Source organism: Haplochromis burtoni, unplaced genomic scaffold (assembly GCF_018398535.1).
Source record: "Haplochromis burtoni strain Fernald_Lab_line unplaced genomic scaffold, NCSU_Asbu1 Contig_54, whole genome shotgun sequence".
In the NCBI taxonomy this organism is placed as follows: domain Eukaryota; kingdom Metazoa; phylum Chordata; class Actinopteri; order Cichliformes; family Cichlidae; genus Haplochromis; species Haplochromis burtoni.
The window spans coordinates 753874-776279 of record NW_024582415.1 but is presented as its reverse complement, the minus strand read 5'-3'; the positions used below and the strand labels follow the sequence as shown (position 1 = coordinate 776279).

General features: G+C 38.2%; 4 protein-coding genes across 5 annotated transcripts in view; 3 read left to right on the top strand and 1 right to left on the bottom strand.

The window, feature by feature from the left end:
• Positions 1-7873, bottom strand: part of utp15 (UTP15 small subunit processome component) — an 11743-nt gene extending 3870 nt beyond the window's left edge. For both annotated transcript variants that reach the window (XM_005924423.3, XM_042220729.1), the window contains exons 1-12: positions 7693-7873; positions 7014-7125; positions 6419-6511; positions 6071-6255; positions 5071-5249; positions 4554-4679; positions 3593-3728; positions 3314-3398; positions 2965-3120; positions 2715-2816; positions 2401-2534; positions 515-1614 (exon numbers count right to left, since the gene is read on the bottom strand). In XM_005924423.3, the coding sequence (XP_005924485.1) occupies positions 1314-1614; positions 2401-2534; positions 2715-2816; positions 2965-3120; positions 3314-3398; positions 3593-3728; positions 4554-4679; positions 5071-5249; positions 6071-6255; positions 6419-6511; positions 7014-7103 (1587 nt within the window). In that variant the 5' untranslated portion in view covers positions 7104-7125; positions 7693-7873 and the 3' untranslated portion in view covers positions 515-1313. The remainder of the gene's footprint in view (positions 1-514; positions 1615-2400; positions 2535-2714; positions 2817-2964; positions 3121-3313; positions 3399-3592; positions 3729-4553; positions 4680-5070; positions 5250-6070; positions 6256-6418; positions 6512-7013; positions 7126-7692) is intronic.
• A 275-nt stretch (positions 7874-8148) lies between these two features.
• On the top strand, positions 8149-10690 carry LOC102301615 (transcription factor BTF3). Its single transcript, XM_005924421.3, has 6 exons — positions 8149-8252; positions 9125-9193; positions 9276-9389; positions 9735-9936; positions 10039-10092; positions 10325-10690. Exons 2-6 carry the CDS (start codon positions 9125-9127, stop codon positions 10369-10371), a joined length of 486 nt encoding a protein of 161 aa, XP_005924483.1. The 5' UTR covers positions 8149-8252; the 3' UTR covers positions 10372-10690.
• Positions 10691-12537: 1847 nt separating this feature from the next.
• Positions 12538-21708, top strand: si:dkey-88e18.2 (interleukin-12 subunit beta). The gene is made up of 8 exons (XM_042220730.1): positions 12538-13235; positions 13503-13584; positions 13701-13943; positions 14261-14363; positions 14521-14711; positions 14993-15141; positions 15240-15350; positions 18709-21708. Exons 2-8 carry the CDS (start codon positions 13503-13505, stop codon positions 18859-18861), a joined length of 1032 nt encoding a protein of 343 aa, XP_042076664.1. The 5' UTR covers positions 12538-13235; the 3' UTR covers positions 18862-21708.
• Positions 21041-22406, top strand: part of LOC102301322 (protease-associated domain-containing protein 1) — a gene marked incomplete in the record, with an annotated part of 8697 nt that continues 7331 nt past the window's right edge. Inside the window, 3 exon segments of the mRNA XM_005924420.3 lie at positions 21041-21254; positions 21494-21594; positions 21708-21816. Coding sequence (XP_005924482.3) covers positions 21179-21254; positions 21494-21594; positions 21708-21816 — 286 coding nt within the window.

Genomic DNA, 22406 nt, shown 5'->3' with positions numbered 1-22406 from the left:
GCCTGCGTGTTTAGTAGGAAATCGATTGGATTTCAGCCTGCAGGGTTCAGATCGGTTCTGTATCAGTGGTCACTTCCTAAACTGGACACAATCCCTTTAAAACAACTATTTTTAAAGAAAAAAATTCCTTTTTTTTAATTACTGTATTGCATTTACATTTAAAATGGTATATATATTTTAAATAATATTAACTAAATATCAGAGTGTCAAAGGAAAAACAATTTAAAGGGGGTAGGGGGACTTTGCGCTATTTTGTAAATATGCTAGCTATATGACACAGCAGAAGTGCTCATCCCAGTTGGGACGTCAGTGGCTATTTCTCATAAAATATCTTCCAACTATCTTAAGGTGCAATTGTATTTTTTCTTGATGGCTCAAAGTCATTTTACTTATTGTTAAAAGCTTTTTAAATTACGCTGTTTTGGGAGTCTTAACGAGTTAGCAAACTGTCAGTAAGACTGCATGCAAAACATACATTGAACTAATTCCTCAAGTAAAATATTGACGCACCCACCTGCACAGGGGCTCAAACTCCGACAGAACCTTGGCAGCACGCTTATATGTGGGGGAGAAAAATCCCTCTAATTCGGATTCATCCTCCTTTTGCTAACTGCTAATTCAACTGTCCGTATTTAGGCTACAAGTTGGGAAGGGGTCGACAGTCGGTGCTGATGCGCTTGCAGACTGAGCCTCAGCCTCCACTGACACAGCATCCTCTCCTGTCTCTGTTTAAGCCTTCGGTCTTCCGTCTGCTTACATGCAAATTCCTCCTTTACGAGTGAAAGTTCAGTTTCTTTGAGGTTACAGCGCCCCCCAATGGAGGGCGATAAAACTGTGCCAGGCTACATAAACAAAAACATTCATTTTAACAATGGAAATTGTTCAAAGCAATTAAACAATTATAATCAGTCAGTGTGGAAATGACAAACGACTTATTTTTTTATTTGCTCATGAAACATTTACCAATGTCAGACATTATAAAAATACACACTCACAGTGAACTCAGCCACTACCATGCATACAGACTCGCATTTACAATTCAACTTGCAATTATAAGCTTTCTAATACAAGAAATGCTTTGCTTTACATCCACATATTCAGATATTCTTCATACAGTAAATGTATGGTCTCTCTGATCTTTATTGTGCTAGTCACACTGAATTAAATCACCAGAGTGAGACTGTGGTTTCGTCAGTCTCTTAAATCTTGCACCTTTCTTTTTCGAAATGTCCTAGACAGGAACTTTGCGTCTGATGGTCCATTAAGAAATGTTTTAAAGGTACTTAAACCCAGTCTAAAGTAGCTTATAAGTCTCAGGTGACCTGCAGCTGTGGTTTTGAGGTGCTTGGTTCTCCCTGAGTCAGACCATTCGACCTGCCAATGCCAGAGCATGGCACCTCCTTTCTTGGGAGGGAGGAAGCAAACATTGTGTCCAACATTCCCAACACCTCCAAAAGGTCCTTCTGGAATTCGATCTCTCTCTTCACAAGGTCCTGCAACCGCAGCAGCTGTCGGTCCACCACGGGTGACTGGCCAATGACTGACTGATAGATGTCCAGGATCATCTCGGCTGCTGTTACGAGGACAGGAGTAAATCTGGCATCAACCAAGTTCCTGGATGAAACACAAAAAAAAGAATGAATGTGGGAAACATTTTTCTGCATGATCTGTTGTACAGCTGCAAACTATAAAACTCAAAGCATTCAAATCAATGAGCCAAAACATTATGACTTCTCTTTTGGTACTTTTTGTGCCACCAAAACAGCTCTAACCTGCTGAGGCACAGACATAGAGCAAGCTAAGACCTGATTTCTACTTCCAAGGGGAATCTTTGTAGATTCCCCTACGACAGAACCTAAATATGCAGCCACTGTTGTTGCACTGTTGTTATGTGGTAATTACCGTGTGGTTGTGTCCCATGTTTTATATGGGGTACTATCCATAATAGAAACAGAAAAAGAACAAAAAACGCTGGGAGCAATGGTACTTTCTGTGAAGCATTTTCAGAATTCAGACAGCCATTTGTAAATTCTACACTAGACAAAAGATGTAAAGTAATAGTGCGTATTTTAGAACCAAGTGTTGACCTACAAATTCGTAAATCACACTTACATCAGTCAAAGGGGATTTTTTTGTGCCAAAGGTTCTTTACCCTGAAACGGGTACTTAAAATAAAAATAAAAAACTCCCTAAGTTCACTTTAATTCCTGCAGTGCAGACACACAAAATTGGAGAGACGTCTTTCAAGAATTAGAGGAACTACACAAAAGTGTCTGTGGTCCAAAAAGTGACTGATCAAATAATTAGTGTAATTTTTTTTAGACCTTGAGGCTGTTATTCACTTCGTTTGTGAGGGGTCATAATGCTAACATTATGGCTCAGTTTTCTCTGGCATCTCACCCAATGATGAAGTTGAGTAACTGAGAGAGCCCTCGTTCATCCCTTCCTGCCAGTGCATTCATCAGTGTTCCTCTTCTATCCAGCTCCTTTATAACAGCCACGGTGATCTCAGGCTTTCTGAATCTAATATATGTCTATAAACAAAAAAAACAATACCTTTGAACATTAAACACAATAATACTTTAAACTTTTATTTTTCCAAAATAATTGCACATACTGTTGTGTACTGCCCACTGTAAAATGAACAACACGGAGACTAAAAGGCACCTCAGCAATGATATAACGATAACACTATAAATCAATAAATTGCATACCCCCAGAGCTGTATCCAAAGCCTTGGATACGTTAAACCTTCGAAGTTGCTTGTCATATTTGGCCAAATGTTCTTTGACAGGCTTACTGACAAGATAATCATCCTAGAGAAGAACCAAGAATTGAATGAATCAAGGGTGAGAAATCAAACAGTCTCATGAGTCAATCTGATTTTGTGTTAACACTTAACACTTTGCATTACATCTGAGAATGATTTTCACACCTTCTACGTGTTACTAATCGTGAACTTGCCTGTTTAGGGACATAATTTTTCCCTTTCACAAAGACACGATACGATGGACGGCGCCTCTGTTGGCCAGCTATTTCCTTTGAATCTTCTTGGTTTTTCCTGTGTTTGATACTCAGAATACTGTTGGTCATACCCACAACAATGGACGCATCATCCGGCTAAAAAGAAAAAGATATTCAGAGTTTTACTTTTATCTATTAAAAAAACAGAATGAATTCTTATAGTTGATCTCGCCCATCTAAGCTCACTTTGGTGGTGTATTCAGTGAATGCACTTCATCAACAGAAAGGTTGAAATAGTAAATAAAATATATATTTTAGCAACTAACAAAGGCTCAAGTGCATGACTTACAGCCAAACCCAGACTGAGGATAGAAGCAGCATAGTCAAAGTTGTGGACCACTTTGTAGTTTGTTGTGTTGTACACCTTCACGTGCCTGAAAGACAAACACGGGATATGCATTAAATCAACTTTCCTTTCATGAACGCCCTAGGTACACAGAACAAAACCAAGCACATGATTTACACATGTACTATTAACTAAATATTCAGCATTGTGACGTTTGATTCCACCAGTTAGAACATTTCCTCTTTCTTTGTTATGACAGACGTGCATGCGTTTGACATTTACCTGTCAAGAGAAGCTGACAGCAGTCTCTGTCCGTTGCTGCTGAGAGCCAAACTTGTGACAGTTTTGTGATGGTTCTTCAGTGACACCAGAGGCTGGCCTCCTTTTAGCAGATCCCAAACCTTCACATGGCGCCCTCCTGAAAAAAAAGGGATTGAAGGTTTTTTAATGCTGTGGTTAACCATGATTAAATATAATGTAGGGTTTGTGGATGAGGGCACGTAATAAAATAAAAATATTGTAACGTTTGTCTGAACTGCAGCCACAGTGAAGCATGAAATGGACTGCTGTTGTTGCCCTATGTTGTAGTCCAAGAAAATTAAGTTCTAAATAAATATTTAACACAAGTTAGTTATTCCAAGTAGTTGCCATAGCAGCTGGATAATTTGGCATAGATTTTACACCAGATACCATTCCTGGCACGACTTTCCCATTTATTCAGCCTTAGAACTGGCACATAAAAATGAAATCATTAAATCACGGTCTATGATGCTTTTCCTTATTTTCTACAATATATGTAGTGTTAGGATGGTGGATGCTCATATTAAACATGGCCAAAGTTTCAAATAATGAAGTCAGCATATGTACAGGTAATCCGTATAGGCAAACAGACCCAGGTTTTAGCCGGGTTTAAGTGGTCAGTTTTAGACAGTTTTCTCCTACTTGTGTCGGTCATCCTTCAAATTGTCATTTCATAAAAGGGTTGTGAGCACAGCAGCTCCATCCATCTACTAAGAAGAGTACTGGCTTAAAGGTAGGCTATTCGTAGCCATGTCTAGTTCCAGACAATAGATTATTACTAGGGGCAGCACCTAGGCCCAGTGCAAGATAAACAAGGATTATTTTAAACTGCAGATGACTAAACGTATGCCAACTAATTCCAGGAAGTAAAAAAGGTGTGAAGCTTAAAATTAGCTCAGCAGACAGTCATTGTTTGAATTATATGAATTATACTGGTGACTACCTGCAGACACAAGAAGTCCCTCAGAGGGATAGAGGAGGACACTCTCCACTGGCTGGCCATGGTCCATGGTTATCACACTCTTTTCCACTCTGGCATCAAACAGTTTCACTGTGTGGTCATATGATCCTAGAAAAAGAGCATCAAATGTTAGTCACACAAAATCAGGCCAAACCTTTTCATCCTTGTAAACATACTTCCATCTGCAGCGTCACTTGATTCAACAATAGATGGTAGCATTTGGAGTGAGATTATGTAGTTTTTCTGCAGTTACTGACTTTGAATATGAATTAGTGTACTTCTGTCTTAACATTACATTAATGAGATTACTGTTCGTTGCTTGAATCCTCCATTATGTGGTGCAGGAGATGTTTTTCTTTCATTACATGACTGTTGGTAAAAATTGCACTCGAAATTGAAATATAAAATGAGTGTGATTGATGCCAACAGTGCAAAATGTTAATTTCCTGTCCTCCTCTCGATATTTCCACACACAATTAAAAATGAGCTTCTATCTCACCAGTTATGAAGAGATCTCTGTTGAGTTTGCTTGTGACACCACAGCGAATATAATCTGCGTGCTCTGTGTAGGTGGTGAGCTCAGTGGCATTTGGAATGTCCCAAAGTCGACAAGTATAGTCATCCGACCCTGTGAGGATCTGGTAACGATCTGAGGTGAAGTCTGTTAAATGTACTGCCCTGGGAAAAAAATAAAAAACAAATGACATGATTAATATCAGTTCACGTTTGAGACTGCACTTTTATAAGACAGAAATACAGGCTGTCAGAATTCTTGATGTCATCATCAAATTCAGTCGATGGATCACTCAAGAAATCATCATTCAACTACTCCTTTACTAAAAAAAACAACCTCATAAGACACTGCCAGCTCATCAGAGCCAATCAGACATTTTAACAGGACATCAGCATTATGGTTTTAGTGGTAGACCATTGATTTCTAATGTGGAGAGTATCCACCTGGTGGGTCATAAAAGTATTGCAGGTGAACAGGTAATAACCAATAAGACTAAAATTAAGTTTGAAATCGTCAAAAATGTTTGAATAAACAATAAAATAAATCATCAGCAATAGTCATTAGTAACATGTTTTGATTTTTACTTTTGTAACTACCGGTGAAAGTGACATAAGGAAAGAAATTAGGCTGCTGAAAGTAAGAATCCTCAACAATTCACTCACATTTTATTATTAAAGATAAAAACACCACACAGCAACATGCTGTAAACCACAAACTTTAAATAGTGATGATTTGTTTTGGTTCCTTCAACATTAGTGCTATAGAGGCTATATGTGGATTTGAAAGTGAGCAAAGAAAATGTGATACACAGGCATTTCCTCCTAACTGCCATCATAGCCAATTAGATGATAGTTAGAGTGCCAAGAATAGTAGTAACCTCAAAGTGCATCAGCAAGTTGAAATTAAGCTTATTTTGTAACCCTTCCTTTAAATCCTATGACAGAACACTTTGTCACAGTCAGACAGAGGCTTGCGTAAAACTTACTTTGTGTGCCCTTTAAACAGCCTGAGGGCCACCTTGCCACTAACATCAAATAGTCGCACGACAGAGTCCTCACATCCTGCCACAAGGAGCTGACCATCTGACCTGAACCTCCCACAGTAAGCTGTATCCTTAAAACGGGTAAATGACTTGACAGGCTCCTGGGAAAATGGCCCATAAATGTGGATCTGTAACAAAATGAGTGTTTGAATTAGAAGACATCTTAAACACATCCTGCATACTTAAAAGTTTATTACTCATTAAGAAGCAAGTATAAGCCAGAATTGTTAAAGTGAACCCAGATTAAACTGAGTGGAAAATTCTACATTAATACAAGAAAAACTAACATACTCTTGTGAATGCTGTCACAGCAAAATTATGTGGAGTCACCGGGGAGAAGTCTATGCTTGTGACTGCGCCAAATTCTTTTATCTGGACTGGAGCCTGTAGGAAGAGAAACAAAGTAAGACGAGAAAAGGATTTAAAGCAATTATTAGTAAATGTCATCCATCCATTTTCTTTCCGTTGTCTTATCTGATATCACTAATCTGTTTCAGGGCTAACATGGAGACAACCAATCAGGTTAATATTAAAAAATATGGTCAATTTAGAATCACCAGTTAAGCATGTTTTTGGACATATTACTGTGAGGCGAAGTGCAAACAACTACAGCACAGTGCCAAAGTAATTAAAATTAGTCATTTTCTTTCAACATATTTTGTTATTTATTCATAGTCCAATTCCAAAGTCTGAATATGCTGAAGAGTTAGTCTTCTGAAAAGTGTAACTCTGTTATTAAGCTATTACATTGACAATGACGCATTACTGAGATAGAATGGTCTTAAAATAACAAGTTTTAGGGGACAATAAACAAACCAAAATAGTGATTATACCATAAAGGACATTTTTAGTTGATAATAAGCCGCATAGGAGAGAAAAGTCTTACCTTGTAGTTTTTCCAGTAGAGTGTGTCTTGGGTGACTTTCTCTCCAAGTTTTGGATAAACTTGAATTTTTGTGGGTTTAAATGAAGCCATTTCTGTGCTGATCACTTTACGTCTGTGAAGATAAATAAGGGATAAAAACAGGGATACATATTTACTCTTAAAAACTGCAGGTAGAAAAACAAGAACTCCTTTTGTGACCAACAATATCCAAACGTACATTTTTGTCTAAAACGGTAAATTCTATTTCGATTGTAACAGATTCGATAACATTAACATGATTTTGCTTCAGTTTGGGAGTACAGCAGAATTCAGAATGTGACAGTGTCACTGTGATTTTTCAACAACATTTAAACAGTTTTAAATTAAACCTTTTTTCTGTTCAACGCGGACTGTATTGGAGTGCTCTCCACCTTTTACTTCGAATATGAGACCTTCCCGAGATTGGAACTGGCGACCTAACGACTTTACTTCACTGTAACGCTTTGTTGTACATAACAATGGAAGACATGCAGTTTTTTTTTTCGAATAGCTGAAAGTTTTACAAAGTTATTACATTCAAATCAAACACAGTTAATTACTCGGACAGTGGCCCAACGTGTTCAGTAAGGCACAACTTAGCTAGCACACTGCACTTTAGCCAGCTAGCATTTTCTTTAAACTGAGCTCTGACGGTTCTCACCTTTCAAGTGAAAAAGTCCAGAAGTGCAAACGTAGTTTTTTCTTATGATATGCTGAAATTGGATGATACTGATATTGGCTGTCTAAGTAAACAAAAAGTTTCTCATGTTATCGAGTAATCACGTTGTCTCTCGTGAACAGGAGGACGCCATGACTACATGCGTGACTACTTCCGTTGTGGAATACCGTAAAATGTTCACTGAATGAATACTTAAAGTGAAAGCCTTTATATTTATATGTATTTTTGTTAATATGTGTGATTGGTAATAAAGCTAATAGAATGATAATATTTGGATATTAAGTAAATATATGTATTTTTCTGCTAATGAAATCTGATCATCGTCAGTAGTATCCCATATTTTTAACTACATTAAAAGTAGCTGTTTTCTAAGTTTTTAACTATTTTTTATTCGATAACACTGGGATTAACGCTGTTTTTAAATCACTGGACATATTTGTAAGCTTTTTTGCCATCCGGCATCTAAATGCGTCACTTCCGGCTTTCGCTCCTTTTTCCTGTCCCTTATCAACGGTGTGACCCGCGTGTTTACACACTCTCAGGTTAGTTCACTACCGTCTACCCCTTTTAGATGTCTTAGACTCATAAAGTTTGACTCCTGACGTTTGAACATCCCCTCCACAGTTGTATTACGGGTTTTAACGCAATGACGGCATCAGCTGTACCTGAATGCTAACATCAGTTTAAGAGGCCTGGGCTAGTTGTTTAGCTCGAATTGCTAACTAGCCGGTAGCTCCTTTGACATAATTTGTGAATATTGTTAGACTAAATAAGTGTTATGCCGTCAGAGTTTGATCAAAAAGCAGAAGTTTGCATCGTAAGAACATATTGGGAAAGCGGGTTTATGACGTTTCAGGGCACTGACTTCAGCTGACCACCTCTGATTCATGAAGGGCTTCAGCCGAGACTTGCGGTGTGCAGCTATTTTTGGCCGGGACAGTTGTGCATTCTCGTTAATTTCTTGAGACAACATAGCTCAGGTCGGGAGTTGGGGAAGTTTGAAGTTGGCACTTCGTTATTACCGTTTTCATGTTTTATGTCATCGATTGATGGCGTATAGTTTTAGAAATTGCTTCTGTGTTAGTCATAAGGGTATCCAGAGAGATCCTTCATACAAACTTGCATGTTTTATATTTTCGCGAGTCCCACATCTTGCTCAGCCTCTAAATGAAAAATGAGTAGTTAACCAAATTTAGTTCTGAGTAATTGTGTCAAGGGAGATTTTTCTTTTCTTTTCCCCCAAATGACTGACATTCGTGAGTAAGGCACTTGGCACTGAATCCCAGGTGGCTTTTCTTGGCAACTTTTCTAAGATACAAAGATTCTACAGTAATTTCTGGAAACACTAAAAAGAACTGTTTACAGCCAGACTAACCTACCTTTTATTATATATATCTGTTGTGTCTAACACTAGATGAAGGAGTCGATAATGAACCAGGAAAAGCTTGCCAAACTGCAGGCTCAGGTCCGCATAGGCGGCAAGGTGAGTCGGTTTCATATGCTAGAAACTGGGAGTAATCTTTGAGTCGTGAGTTAAAATCGACTCTAACGTTTCTGCTCTTTAGGGGTCAGCTCGCAGAAAGAAGAAGGTGGTGCACAGAACGGCTACAGCAGATGATAAGAAGCTGCAGTTTTCCCTGAAGAAACTGGGAGTCAACAATATCTCTGGCATTGAAGAGGTACAGCAGGTTCTTTCTGTAATGTACAGCACAGCATAGGCAGTCATTCACATTTAATGGATTTATAGTGCTGAAATTTATTAATAAGCAATGTTAAGATACTGAAGTACTTTTTAAATGTTAAACTTCATTGGTTCTGAGGAACAAAACAACATTTTAGATAAGCTTTTTTTTTTTAAGGAAATAAAAGAATCTGTGGTGTAAGCCATCTGAGTGGAAACCAGTTGTCAGCTGATGAGGACCCGAGAGATGGTTGGGAAAGGGTGTTTGGACTGTGCATTGTCTTCTTTTACACTTACCTTAAACTGTTTTCTTCCCCCACTCCCCACCCCACCACCACTTCAGGTGAATATGTTCACAAACCACGGGACAGTGATCCACTTTAATAACCCAAAGGTTCAGGCCTCCTTGGCTGCCAACACTTTTACAATCACAGGACACGCTGAGAACAAACAGATCACAGAGATGCTCCCGGGAATCCTAAACCAGCTGGGAGCTGACAGTCTCACCAGCCTCCGGAGATTAGCAGAGAATCTGCCTAAACCAGGTGCCCACACTGCTCTTTTCTTGACCTGTTTGTTTGCAGTAGATTTGAATTCTTTCTCTCAACATCTTTGTCTTCCTCCTTCCCCGCATTCTTAAACACCAGGAGACAACAAAGTTCCCATGGTTGCTGCTGAAGAGGAAGATGATGAAGTTCCAGGTAAGAAAATATAACCATCACATTCAAGTCTGTCTATCCTGGACTTGATCACATGGGATATATGTCCCCTTATTTGGTTTAAAATGTTTAGTAACATATGTGGATATGAGTGTAAGGCAGGCTTCTGCCACCAATTCTAAGTCTAAGGGCTTATTCTTACTTGGGCAACGGTTTTGTTTTTTTGTCTTGATCTGCTATACACCCCTCTCTATTCTCCCTTTTCCATTTTCAGATCTCGTTGAAAACTTTGATGAGGCTTCAAAGGATGAAGCAAACTAACAACCACCAGCAAACATTTTGGAAAACCTTCTGGCTCGCTGTGCTTTGGCACAGAAGGTTCATCAGCTTTGTTCATCTGTTTTTGCTTTGTGTTCACAAAGTGTTACAGTTGGTATAAAACAAGTAAAATCAGCTTTTTGTGGAAGCTTTTACGAAGCCCTTCGTGTCACTTGTTCTGCAGTACGAGTGAAATTATTTAAGTGGAATGTGCAAACCTTTTTATTTCTCACGCTGCCTCTTCTGCATTGTGATGTCCACACATGGAAAAATGTTATGGTGGAATGAATCATGTAATAAAAATTACTTTTCTCATTTCTCATATGCTTTGGCTGTTTTTTTTCAAATTTCAAAAGAAAAGTATTTTTGCTGTCCCCACAGTACATTTGAAATGCTTGCGGCCAAACACAAAGTCTAATGTTAAGTGTGTAACCTATTAGGAGGCATGTGTAGGCAGAAATGATATTTATCTCTTTCTAGTTGTTTGATAATCCTAAAGGTTAAAAACAAACACATTCAGGGTAGAAAAATACCTGTATATGCTTCTATAAACAGGCAGTGTTGTTCCTCTTAATATGGAAAGTACCATATTAAGCCCCTCTTCTGGATTCCCCAGTGTGTTTAAGTGTTTTTTTGTTGTTTTTTTCTATTCAGAATAAAAGGCATCCATCACTAATGTAAATAGAACATGTGGTCTATAAAGTTAGAGAATTCCACTCATTTACAGCAAAAAAAAACATCTCTTTCCTCTTCAGTGTTGTGTACTTCTGTTCTTTAATTTTTTTTAATCACTATTAATATGTTGACAACACACTTGACATAGTGTTTTTTTTTCTGTTTGTCAGAATCTTATCTGGATCAGAGCTTGGCACAGTTTTGAATGTGGAGTGGATACAAATGTTTTCAGTTTTGGGGTTCATGCGGAAGTAACACTGAATTAACTGGGACTTTAAAACTTTACCTTATTTTATGAGCTTTGATTGACCTTTAAAGTCCAATTACTAGTAAGTAAACATTTTAGTTGTAAATTTCTTAAGCTGAAGTTGAAATGTAATATATACACATTAAATGAATAACTGATCAAAATAAGCTTTAAGTTCAGTCGTAGAAACTAGGTTCAAGTATTGTATGATAAACTGTAAAAACACAAAAGTATGAAATAATTTGAGCAACTGTGACTATGCAGCTCTTTGAAGTTATGCATGAAAGATGATTAATGAATAATACGGCTTTTTAGGTTTTTGAGGAACTGAAACCTGAAACGATTTCTTTTCAAAGTGCCTAACAATTTTCTCTGAATTTATTGGACATAGGTTCTGTTAACCTTAACCAGCATGTAGAAAGGCAGAAAAGATTTTTGAGACCCAATAATAATACAGCCGTCTACAGTTTTGTGGAAGTACCTTTCACATAGTTAAAGATATGACGGGAGCATTTGATGTGTGCATAGTATGTGCGAGAATAAAAAACATGACCAAAGTGTTAGTTAAAGGTCTAGTTAGGTCATAGCTGACATTTGGTCTACATGACTAATGAGAGGGAAAGTCCTGTTTTGTGTCCGTCTTTCCTTTCCGGTGTAATGTGTGTGCATGTTTTTGAGGTTTTGGGAGCATGACAATGATAATATCATGGGGGGAAACCTCTTAAAGAACAGTTTTGGTCTGTCTTGCTTATCTGATCAAAGAAATGTTAGATCATTTTTTTGGTATTTCAGTCTGGAATTACAATAAAGACAGTGTACATATAAGCAGCTAATAAAAAGAAATGTTCCACTTATGTTTTGCAATTTTGTTGGATTAATCTCATAATATGTTTTGCAATGAGCTGAGCAATCATTCTGACTGCAAAGAGCGAGGAAATAGTGAAAATAGCTTGTTCTCGTAACCTCTCTAACATTTTTTAGCGGCTTGTTTTGTGAGAAACACTATAAAAACAGGCATTTACTGTGGATCATGGATTTCTTAACATCAGTAGCAAAGTCAGCATGTGATTCAGAGCAATACAGAAAAAATGCACCCTTTAGCCCAGGTTTGTCTGATCGGATATGGGTGGTTACTAGTCATAAATGTCACATTTATTCTGCTTTATTTTTTTTTAATCATAAGTGACTGATATATTTTTTTGCTACCAGCTGTATTTATTAATGTCAATAGGGTTGAGCCTGTTCTCAAAAGACTTTGAATTAAAAAAAATGTTGTTTATGTTATAGTATTACATTAGCTTTTGATGACTGAAAGATCAGTGCTTCTTTGTTCTATTCACAGGTTGCATAGACTGATACCAAGGAGTGCTATTGCCCCACATTTACAGCCCTGGTTATATAAAAAAACCAACATAAAAACTGAAAGTTGAGAAGCAGGAACCAGTGTGTCTGTGTGCGTGTTAGCACATAAAGAGCCAACCAAGAAAATGTTTGGTCGCATTAATATTGAACATAAAATGTGTTGTGTGTCCTGTTTTTGTGATTGCAATAGTTTTTTAAAAATGATTTTTTAAATCCATTCTCAGATAAGCACTTATCAAACATTGTATTATACTGTTGTATTTCACCTTAAAGGCTAAGGGCAACCCCCCACCCTACTGAACACCCACATTTCTTATCTTTTAGTCCCCTGTACGAAAGTCACAGCTTCACTGTGTAAAAAAATTTGACATGCAAAGCAGTATAGAGGAAATGTGCATACTCTTATCACTTACTAGATCGGTCAGTTTCTCTCTCCCAAAGTGTCACATTGGAGGTGGAGGTGTCGATGATGTGTATCATGCATCGCAATATAAAGTTGCTGCTCTGTGGGCAGTTAGACCATACAATCATCAAGATCGCGGTGACAGAACGTCTGCACTTTTGCTTTTGACATCACTTCAGGGTGAGTTCTTTTCCAGATATAAATCTATCTATCTATACATATATATAAATTAAATTCTAGTTAGTTTAATTTCATATCTATATTACAGAATAAGAAGCAAATTACCTATTTTCAATGCATTTTCTCAACTAAATTAACTTTGAGCCAATTGAATGTTCCATGAGTCACTTTACATATTGTTTCACTAAAAATCACACGATACTTATTTTAATGCAAGTGATGAATTGTTTTTCAATAAATGCTTTTTGCTGTCACACAATTCCTCAGATGACCTTTCCACTGTGGACATTTGGGCTTCTAATGATCAGCCTCACGGGAGCTCACGAACTCAACCACTTTCCAGAAAACTGTGTGTCTTTTTTTATGATCCAAACATTTTCCTAATATTCATTTGTGGTTTAAAATGTTCATCTACTAACTTCTTCTCTGTCTATCTATCTGTCTATCTTCTCTATCTTTGTGTAGTTGCGGTGGCAAAAAGATATGAAAATTACACACTGACCTGCAATTCAAAACCTGACGACATCGTCACATGGAAGCTGAATGGCGATCCACTGGAAGATGAAGAAAATGTAGAGCTAAATGGTCAGAACCTGACCGTGTCAGATATAGATACACCAAATTTGGGTGACTACAGTTGCTGGAGAGGTGAAGAGATGCTATCCTCAACCTATCTGCTGCTGAAGGCTGATGAAGAAGACACAATTGGTGAGTTTCTCTTTCATTTTTCATTCATCCTACCATTCACATGCTCTAAATGATGGGACTTTTTCAACTAGGGGAACCTATATTGCTAATGCACAGTCAACATATAGCACTAATAAAGACACTTTTATACTGCCTGACAGTTTGGGTAAAACACTCTCTCTCTCTCTCTCTCTCTCTCTCTCTAGTAGGTGAGATTAGGGCTTTAAGTTAACCATTCTGTGAAGTATCATTTTACAAAATGTAGTGATGTTTGCTGTCATTTTTCACCCAAACATTTAAATTACTTTAGAATTTAAAGATATTGTTTATCATTACAGATTCTCTCATTAACTGTCGGGCAAAGTCTTATGACTGTAACTTCAACTGCACTTGGACAGGCAATGGATACACAGCAGTGCGTCTTGGACTGGGTCATAACTGGTAAATTTTAAAACTTAAAAAGAAAGAAAGAAATAATAACCTAGACAAATTACAGTTAAGATGCCCAAACTAGACGAATCACCTGAGATGTGTGTATTTTTGATTTTTTTGTTATATTTTGTTTTCTGTTTTGTTTTTTTACTGCTTGTTTTATTAGCAGTAAAAGTTCAGAGTCCTGCCAGTGGATTAGTAGCAGTCGGCGGCTCGCAGAGGGGGAACTGCAGTTTGAGATGTCTCACGACCTCTCACCCTACGCAGAGGAAAGCACCATGCTTGAACTCACTGCTGAGGCTATACGCGATCTGTCCGTTTTCAGAACATCGAAGAGATTTTATCTCAGAGACATTGGTAAGCTGAGTAAAACTGAGCTACATCAATGGCATTCAGTAGAAGACTATCAACTACAAAGCACCTTTTCCCTTTTGAAAACATTTTCTGATGAAAAAGAAAGTCTATGTATGCAGTCCATGCATGATAAAGTTTTAAGTGAAACAGTAACGTTAATGCATTAACTGAATCTAAAGGCAAATGGATTCATGTTAAATATATATACACATATGTTTGTGTTGAAATTATTGTTTTATATACACACATGGACGATATTATTTACTGTTTCTTCTTCTTCTTAGTTCAACCTGACAGTCCCCAGATTGTCAAGTGTGAGTTAGTGAACGAGGACGTGAATGTGACCATTGCTCCACCATCCACCTGGTCAGCACCTTACAGCTTCTTCAGTCTGGAGCACCAAATTGAATATGTGCTTAGAGATGATGGCCAAGTATGCACAATCTTACACTAAAACAAAATCTTATGAGATCTAAATGTCTGTCATTATAGCCACTGCATTTTGATCTCTTATCTCTTGTCTGATTTTAGACCGGACATTCATCATCTACTCTGATACCAAAGAAAATCAGCAAGCTCAGGGTTCGCTCCAGAGACTCACTGGTGCTCTCCAACTGGAGTCAGTGGACTCCCTGGAAAAATGTAACCTACTGATATTATCTGAGTCCACCACTGTCAGCTTTTGCTCGTTATCTCTTCTTACAAATCTGCAATGTCCTCTCGTGTCCCTGTGGTTTTTTGCCATGTGTTCCTCCTGTTTCTACTTGGTTTGTTTTGTCTTTACTTCAAAGGATCTGTCCAACACACTTGTTATAAGGATTTTATTTATTAAGACACAAACTTTTATTTATTTAAATGCTTATTTATACTTATTTATTTGAAATTACATATATAGTAAGTAAAGTAAACACGATTATAGACCAAAAATGCACTATTATTCCCCAAATAGGTGGCTAGTAAGACCAAATTTTTGTGGGAAAGTCAATGGAAACCTAAATATGTACGTAGACACTAAATATATTTAAACCTACTGTTAGCCTTCCAGCCCCAACTTAAAACACAGACGGGTGTGTGATTCACTGTGAAATTATATTTAGCAGTCAGCTGAGGTTTCAAGGGTTTCTATAGTTTTGCTCATTTAAGGACATCAAGGTTAAGGAAAATCTGCGTAGCACACAATCTCAAACATGAATCAGAAGTTTGAACGAGCCATTGAATAGGCTGAACTTTGAGCAATGGTCACACATTTTTCTTTATGTTCTTGTTACTTCTGTGCAAGTGAGTTGGCGTTTCTGTGTATTTGGTGGTTTGCCACAGTGCAAATCAGCATGCTATTAAAAGAGCTTTGAGCTTCCTTCCTTTTATACGTTCCTACTTCATTTATGTGTTGCTCATGTCATGCGTGCAGTGACTGACCAAAACAGAAAAGAAACTCTAGAATTCCTCTGTAACGCAATGGTACTTAAACCTACACTTATGTGTTTTGTCATGAAACTTTAGTTACTAGAAGCATGTAGGTCTACTGAGTTTTCCTTTCATAGTTAACTGCATCACATTTCAATTTGGTGACCCCCAAAGGGAGCAGCTGAAAGAAGAGGAATATACATGCATATAAAAATATAGTTTATATACATGTCTGAACTATAGCCTATTTATAAGTGCATGTCTTATGTTGTATTGATAAGTTACATGCACTGTTAAGTTCTTAGGATTGATACTGAGAAACAAATGTAAATGCTTTAAAGTTTTTTTAAATTTAGAATATTATTTAGAAAATATTAATATTTTCATTTAAACACATCATTCCCAGAGATAAGCTTGTGTGAATGTAGACCTTATGGTAGTACAGATGCCCGTATTGATTTAAACAAAAACATATTGCTATTTCCAGCAATAGTAACAAGTTTTACATTTTTCTCCTACCACATACTGTTTAATCAGTTTTTGCAATTAGGTTGCTTAAAAAATGACAACTTTCAAAAGTAAAGGACAAAGAATTCTTGTAATAGATACAACACACAAGTAATTTATACATATATTCAACACACAATACAATTTGAATTTTTTTTTAGCTTTTTTTCAGCCAGGAATATTTAACAGTAAAATCCAAGAAAGGTTATCAAAGCTTTACCAGAGCATACTGATTTTCACATAGTAGTTAGCATACTGAAAACTCCATCCATCCATCCATCCATCCATCTTCTTCCTCTTATTTGAGGCCAGGTCCCTCTCCCATGCTACCTCCTCCAGCTTGTCAGGGGGAACACCAAGGCATTCCCAGGCCAGCCAAGAGATATAATCTCTTCAGCGTGGCCAGCCACCCTTCAGAGGAAGCCCATTTCTGCCAGTTGTATCCGTGATCTCTGTCTTTTGGTTACTACCCTCAACTCGTGACCACAGGTGAGGGTAGGGAGGTAGATCGACCGGTAAATTGAAAGCTTCGCTTTTACACTCAGCTCTCTCTTCACCACAACAGACTGGTACAGCGTCTGCATCACGGCAGCCGCAGCACCAATCCGTCTCCTGATCTCCCGCTCCCTTCTCCCATCACTCGTGAACAAGACCCCGAGATACTTAAACTCTTCCACTTGGGGAAAGAACTCATCCCTGACCCATAGTGCACACTCCACCCTTTTCTGGCTAAGGACCATGGCCTCAGATTTGGAGGTGCTGATTCTCATTCCCACCGCTTCACACTTGGCTGCGAACCGTTCCAAAGCGAGCTTGAGGCCATCACCCGGTCCCCTTTCTTAAAGATGGGAACCACCAACCCGGTCTGCCAATCCAGGTGTACTGCCCCTGATCTCCATGCAACATTGTAGAGGGTAACCAAGCCCAATAGGACTCCTTCTTCAGCTTGGTGGCTCCCCTCACCTCTGGTGTCCACCATTTGGTTCAGGAGTTACCACCACGAAAGGCACCAAGCAACTTGCAGCAGCATGCTCAGTACAGTGGCTTTGGCAATAGAGATGCTGAACATGGTCCATTCAGACTCAATGTCCCCAGTCTCCCTTTGAATGCTGTTGAAGCTCTGCCAGAAGTGTGCGTTGAAGATCTCACAGACTGGGGCCTCTGCTAGGTGTTCCCAGCACACCCTCACTATATGTTTAGGTGCACCAGGTCTGTCCAGTGTCCTCACACGCCACCACATCCGACTCACCACCAGGTGGTGATCAGTTGACAGCTCAGCCCCTCTCTTTACCCAAGTGTCTAGAACATATGGCCTTAGGTCTGATGATACGATTTCAAAATTGATCATTGACCTGCGGCCTTGAGTGTCCTAGTGCCACGTGCACTTATGGACACTCTTATGTTCGAACATGGTGTTCGTTATGGCCAAACTGTGGTTTGCACAGAAGTCCAATAACAGGCCGTTTCTCCCAGTCACGCCCATCCAGGTCGATGCACCTGACACCTACGGTGCCTCCTGCAGGTGGTGGGCCTGCAGGAAGATGGGCTTATGCCCCCTTTTACGGGCTGTGGCCAGCCGGGCCCCATGGACTAAGTCCCGGCCAACAGACGCTCACCCTTGGGCACCCTCCCCGGGCCTGGCTCCAGGGCGGGGCCCCGGTAACCCTGTTCCCTTGATGGTCTTCTCATAGGGGTCTTCTGAATCGCTCTTTGTGTGGTCCCTCACCCAGGACCAATTTGCCATGGGAGACCCTACCAGGGGGCAAAAAGCCCCCGACAACATAGCCGTGGGATCCCTGGGACACACAAACCCCTCAAAATATAGCACAAAAATATTGTGCTATAGTGTGAATGCAGTATTACTTTTGTATTGTCTATATTGCCTAATTTGGTACCTAACATTCTGTTTATTTTGACGTTTGTGTACAGCGCTTTGTGACTGCTTGTCTACCAAAAGCGCTTAATAAATAAACTTTACTTACTTACTACTTGAATAGGTGTGACTGCTAATATTTGTAAACGAAGCATTGCATTTGAAATGTTCACATTATCATTTCAGACATAATAATTCGTCATTGATTCATTGCAGGTGAAAACTGGAAAACATCGACTATGCCGATGCAAAAAAACTGAAAAATATTGTTGCCCAGAGTTGTCGCCTGAGGTTTTCAATGACTGCAAGGAAGAGAAGAGAAAAAGGAAGAAGCACGCTAACTCAAGTGGGAAATATTATCCACAATAAAACATGGACAGTGATTGATAGTGGTCTAGTGTATACATTTGGTGAGAGTAGATTTATATATGAAATGTAATTATTAAACTATATTGATTTTGAGTCGAGATTCAATACTGTGGATGGTAAGGATTTTATACTTGATTTTTTAAATGTATAAATTACATGACATCATCAATTAATTCCCTTACAAACCATATATCCTTCATTTACCAGTTATGGAGATATTAAACCCTTAAAGATTTGCTAACATTTTTTAAAAAAAACAACTTTTCTGTATTTAAGTTTATTCTTATTGTTATTTTATATAATTATAATTATAAATGTCCAGCTTTGAAATGATTTTTTCATCATAATAGTACATATGTGATATTATAACATTTATAAATAATGGCAAACTTTATAAATAACAAAATTTGCAAATGTTTATGTGATATTTTTGGTTGATTGTGAATTGGTAGATAAATGAAAAATGCAGGAATTTTATTCCCACTAAAGTTTGTAATAAGAAGAAATTTCAAAGCAGACTTTACTGAATACACGATTTGGGACATATAAGTTCTTATGACTGATCTGATTTTAGCTTTTTTCTATTGTCTGTTTATGATTTTTGTATGTCTTCAGTTGAAATCATTTATAAATACTAATGTGCTTGTTTTGTCAAATAAAATTTAGAATACTTTGGTTAAAAGATTTTATAAATGCATTTGGAAATGGGCTTTAAAGAGACACTGACAAACTTTACATCTTTGTCAGATGAATTCAGCATGATAGAAAGGTTTTAGTTGGTTTATTTTATTTATTTATTTATTTTTACGTTATGTAAATAACTTTACTTTAATGAGGTATTTGACTTGTCTGTTATAGATATAAATGTTTGTGTTTTGCCATGCAGGCTTGTGGATAGTTCACATGTAAATGAGCTTTATTAACCTTTATTAGGGCATTACATTTTTTTGTTTTTTCATTTAACTGGTATTTGATTTCTGTCATTTTGGCAAATAGTTTAAATCAATACAGTAAAATGGGACAACCTGCTACTTTCCAGTGCCTCTAAGTTTGTATTTATAGTTCTTGATTTCTGTTCATATCTGTCCTAGTCTCATATCCGTGTTTTGTCATTCCTTCAGTCTCTCCAGTCATGTACCCGTGTCTGTCTGTTCTGTGTTTTGCTCCTTTGTCTCTCCAATCTGTCACGTTTCCATGTCTGTTTCAAGCCCACGTGTCTTAGTCTGAGTCTCATTGTGTGTTACTTCCTGTTCCATTTTGATAGTCTCGTGTGTATTATGTTTAGTTTTTCTTCCCTTGTCTCATCAGTCTGACTTTGGTTCAGCTGTGTTCCCCAGGTGTGCTCTGTCTGCCCGCTTCTCCTCCTGTGTATCTCCCTCTGTTGTGCTGTCCCCTCAAGCTGTGTGGTTCTATAGTTTTCCCTTGTCTTTCCCCCTAGATTTAAAGGTACTTATTTTCCAGTTTAACACTCTACCTGATTTTTTTTCTGGTATTGAATTTCTTACAGCAATTAAGTTGTCAGGAAGGACACAAGAGTTTTTTGGGTCAGGAAGTTATAAAGAGAGAAAAAACACCTGCTTTATTAGGTGCACTTGCATAATTGCTTGTTAATGCAAATATTAAAACACTTGGTCACATGACAGCAAGTCAGTGCATTTATGCATGCGGACATAATAATGGATTGGATTTATATAGTGCTTTTCAAGGCACCCAAAGCGCTTTACAATACCACTATTCATTCACTCTCACATTCACACACTGGTGGAGGCAAGCTACAGTTGTAGCCACAGCTGCCCTGGGGCAGACTGACAGAAGCGAGGCTGCCATATCGCGCCATCGTTCAAATTGAACCTAAATCTCTGAGGATGAAGAATGAAGGGAGTTTTTAAAGTAAAAGGTGACAGTACAAGCAAAGTGCACCTAACAAAGTCTCTGATGATTGTACACGATAGGGAGATCAACTAATGACTTTTAGGTCATTGTGATAAATTAAATAAGTAACTGCCAGCTTCATAAACATCATACATATTCATATGCATCTTGCAGGCATGTTAATAATAATAACAATAAAACACAGAGACACATTTACCAGTAGTTTGAAAAACTGGTGCTAAAAGAGCACCACAACTTCTTACCCAGTCGCCTCATAGCAGAAGCTACAACTGGGACATGCGCATGCGCGGAAAGAGAACGGCGGAAATGGTTGGCGATCTGACAGAAGCAGAGCGACAATGGACGCTGCACTGTTTTAAGACACAAAGAGACACACTACAGTCTCATCTCTGTAACGCGAGGGAGATTTACTAATGCCTTGAACATGGGGAAGGTTTGTCGAACAGCAGCGATAGCTTTATACCTCTGGGGTCTCTTTATGCAGTTCAGTCGTCTGTCAGGTGAGACTAAAAACAGAAATGGGAACGTTTGAAATTAACAGCTAACTGTTCGTATTAGCTGCAAGAGTTGTTTTTTTTAAGTATTTCTTTTTGCACAACAGCGACTTGAGTTAAGGGGCTTATTGTGGCATTTATTTATGGTGTCTGTCTGGCATATCCGTGCAGTGTTTGTGGTTTATTAATATTTCTGATATAAACAAGTCACGCATGATAAGTGCTTCTTTTCGGACCTCCTTCAGCTCTTGGGGTCAATGAACTGCTGTATTTCCGGGTCATCAGTCCAGAGGAGATAGGCTACCTCTTCAGTGCTGCACCTGCTAAAGACTTTGGAGGCACTTTCGTGAGGCCTCAGTCTTCTGTTAAATAATTTGATAATCAAATGTTTTTAAAGTCTCAGGTGCACAACTTCACCTTCCCTCTAATCATACTCTTTCCTTCTCCTTTGACCCGCAGACATCATTTTACGATGAGATTTTTCTCGTGCCAGCAGACCCTGCAGATGGATGCTCAGAGTTGACGGACAGAGAGATCCTTCAAGGACAAGTGATCCTGGTGGAAAGGGGGTACGCATACATGCCTCTGTACCATTGTGAATTGTAAACTATGTGAACACAAACCCGGGGTTAGGAACTGAGAATATAACCTTGGACATCTAGCAGCAAAAGTGTAGGGAAGGAGATAGCCTAATTACAAGGCAGCTAATTTTATCTTTAGCTAAATTTTATCCCATCTCAAATCATCAAGATTTTACAACATTTTCTGCTCAACCACGTCTGATTGGCTTAAAAACTTACTGATTTAAAATGTGAGCATATGTTGCAAAAGAGGTGGGAATCAACAGATGCCCCACGATGCGTTATTATCACAATAGTTCACTTACTCATGATACGATATTTTTAATTAATTTATTTTTTTATTATTGTATTTCAATAACGTGCATTTTAATTTATCCCCTTTTTCAACTGCAAATTGTGTCTTCAAAGTTAATCTTTGCCAATATTTGTTTTATCCAATAAGATAAAATTATGACTTCAGTTATTTGTTTTTTGTTGCAAAATGAGGTCGTCTAGTACAGCGGTCCCCAACCTTTTTTGCGCCACGGACCGGTTTATGCCCGACAATATTTTCACGGACCGGCCTTTAAGGTGTCGC

What these genes read in the sequence shown, in the direction of transcription:
- si:dkey-88e18.2 (XM_042220730.1), top strand. Translation starts at nt 13,503, where the DNA reads ATGACCTTTCCACTGTGGACATTTGGGCTTCTAATGATCAGCCTCACG. An exon ending in CAACCACTTTCCAGAAAACT is followed by an intron (nt 13,585 to 13,700) that starts GTGTGTCTTTTT and finishes ATCTTTGTGTAG; the next exon opens with TTGCGGTGGCAAAAAGATAT. An exon ending in TGCTTAGAGATGATGGCCAA is followed by an intron (nt 15,142 to 15,239) that starts GTATGCACAATC and finishes GTCTGATTTTAG; the next exon opens with ACCGGACATTCATCATCTAC.
- LOC102301615 (XM_005924421.3), top strand. Translation starts at nt 9,125, where the DNA reads ATGAAGGAGTCGATAATGAACCAGGAAAAGCTTGCCAAACTGCAGGCT. An exon ending in AGGTCCGCATAGGCGGCAAG is followed by an intron (nt 9,194 to 9,275) that starts GTGAGTCGGTTT and finishes TCTGCTCTTTAG; the next exon opens with GGGTCAGCTCGCAGAAAGAA. An exon ending in ATATCTCTGGCATTGAAGAG is followed by an intron (nt 9,390 to 9,734) that starts GTACAGCAGGTT and finishes CCACCACTTCAG; the next exon opens with GTGAATATGTTCACAAACCA.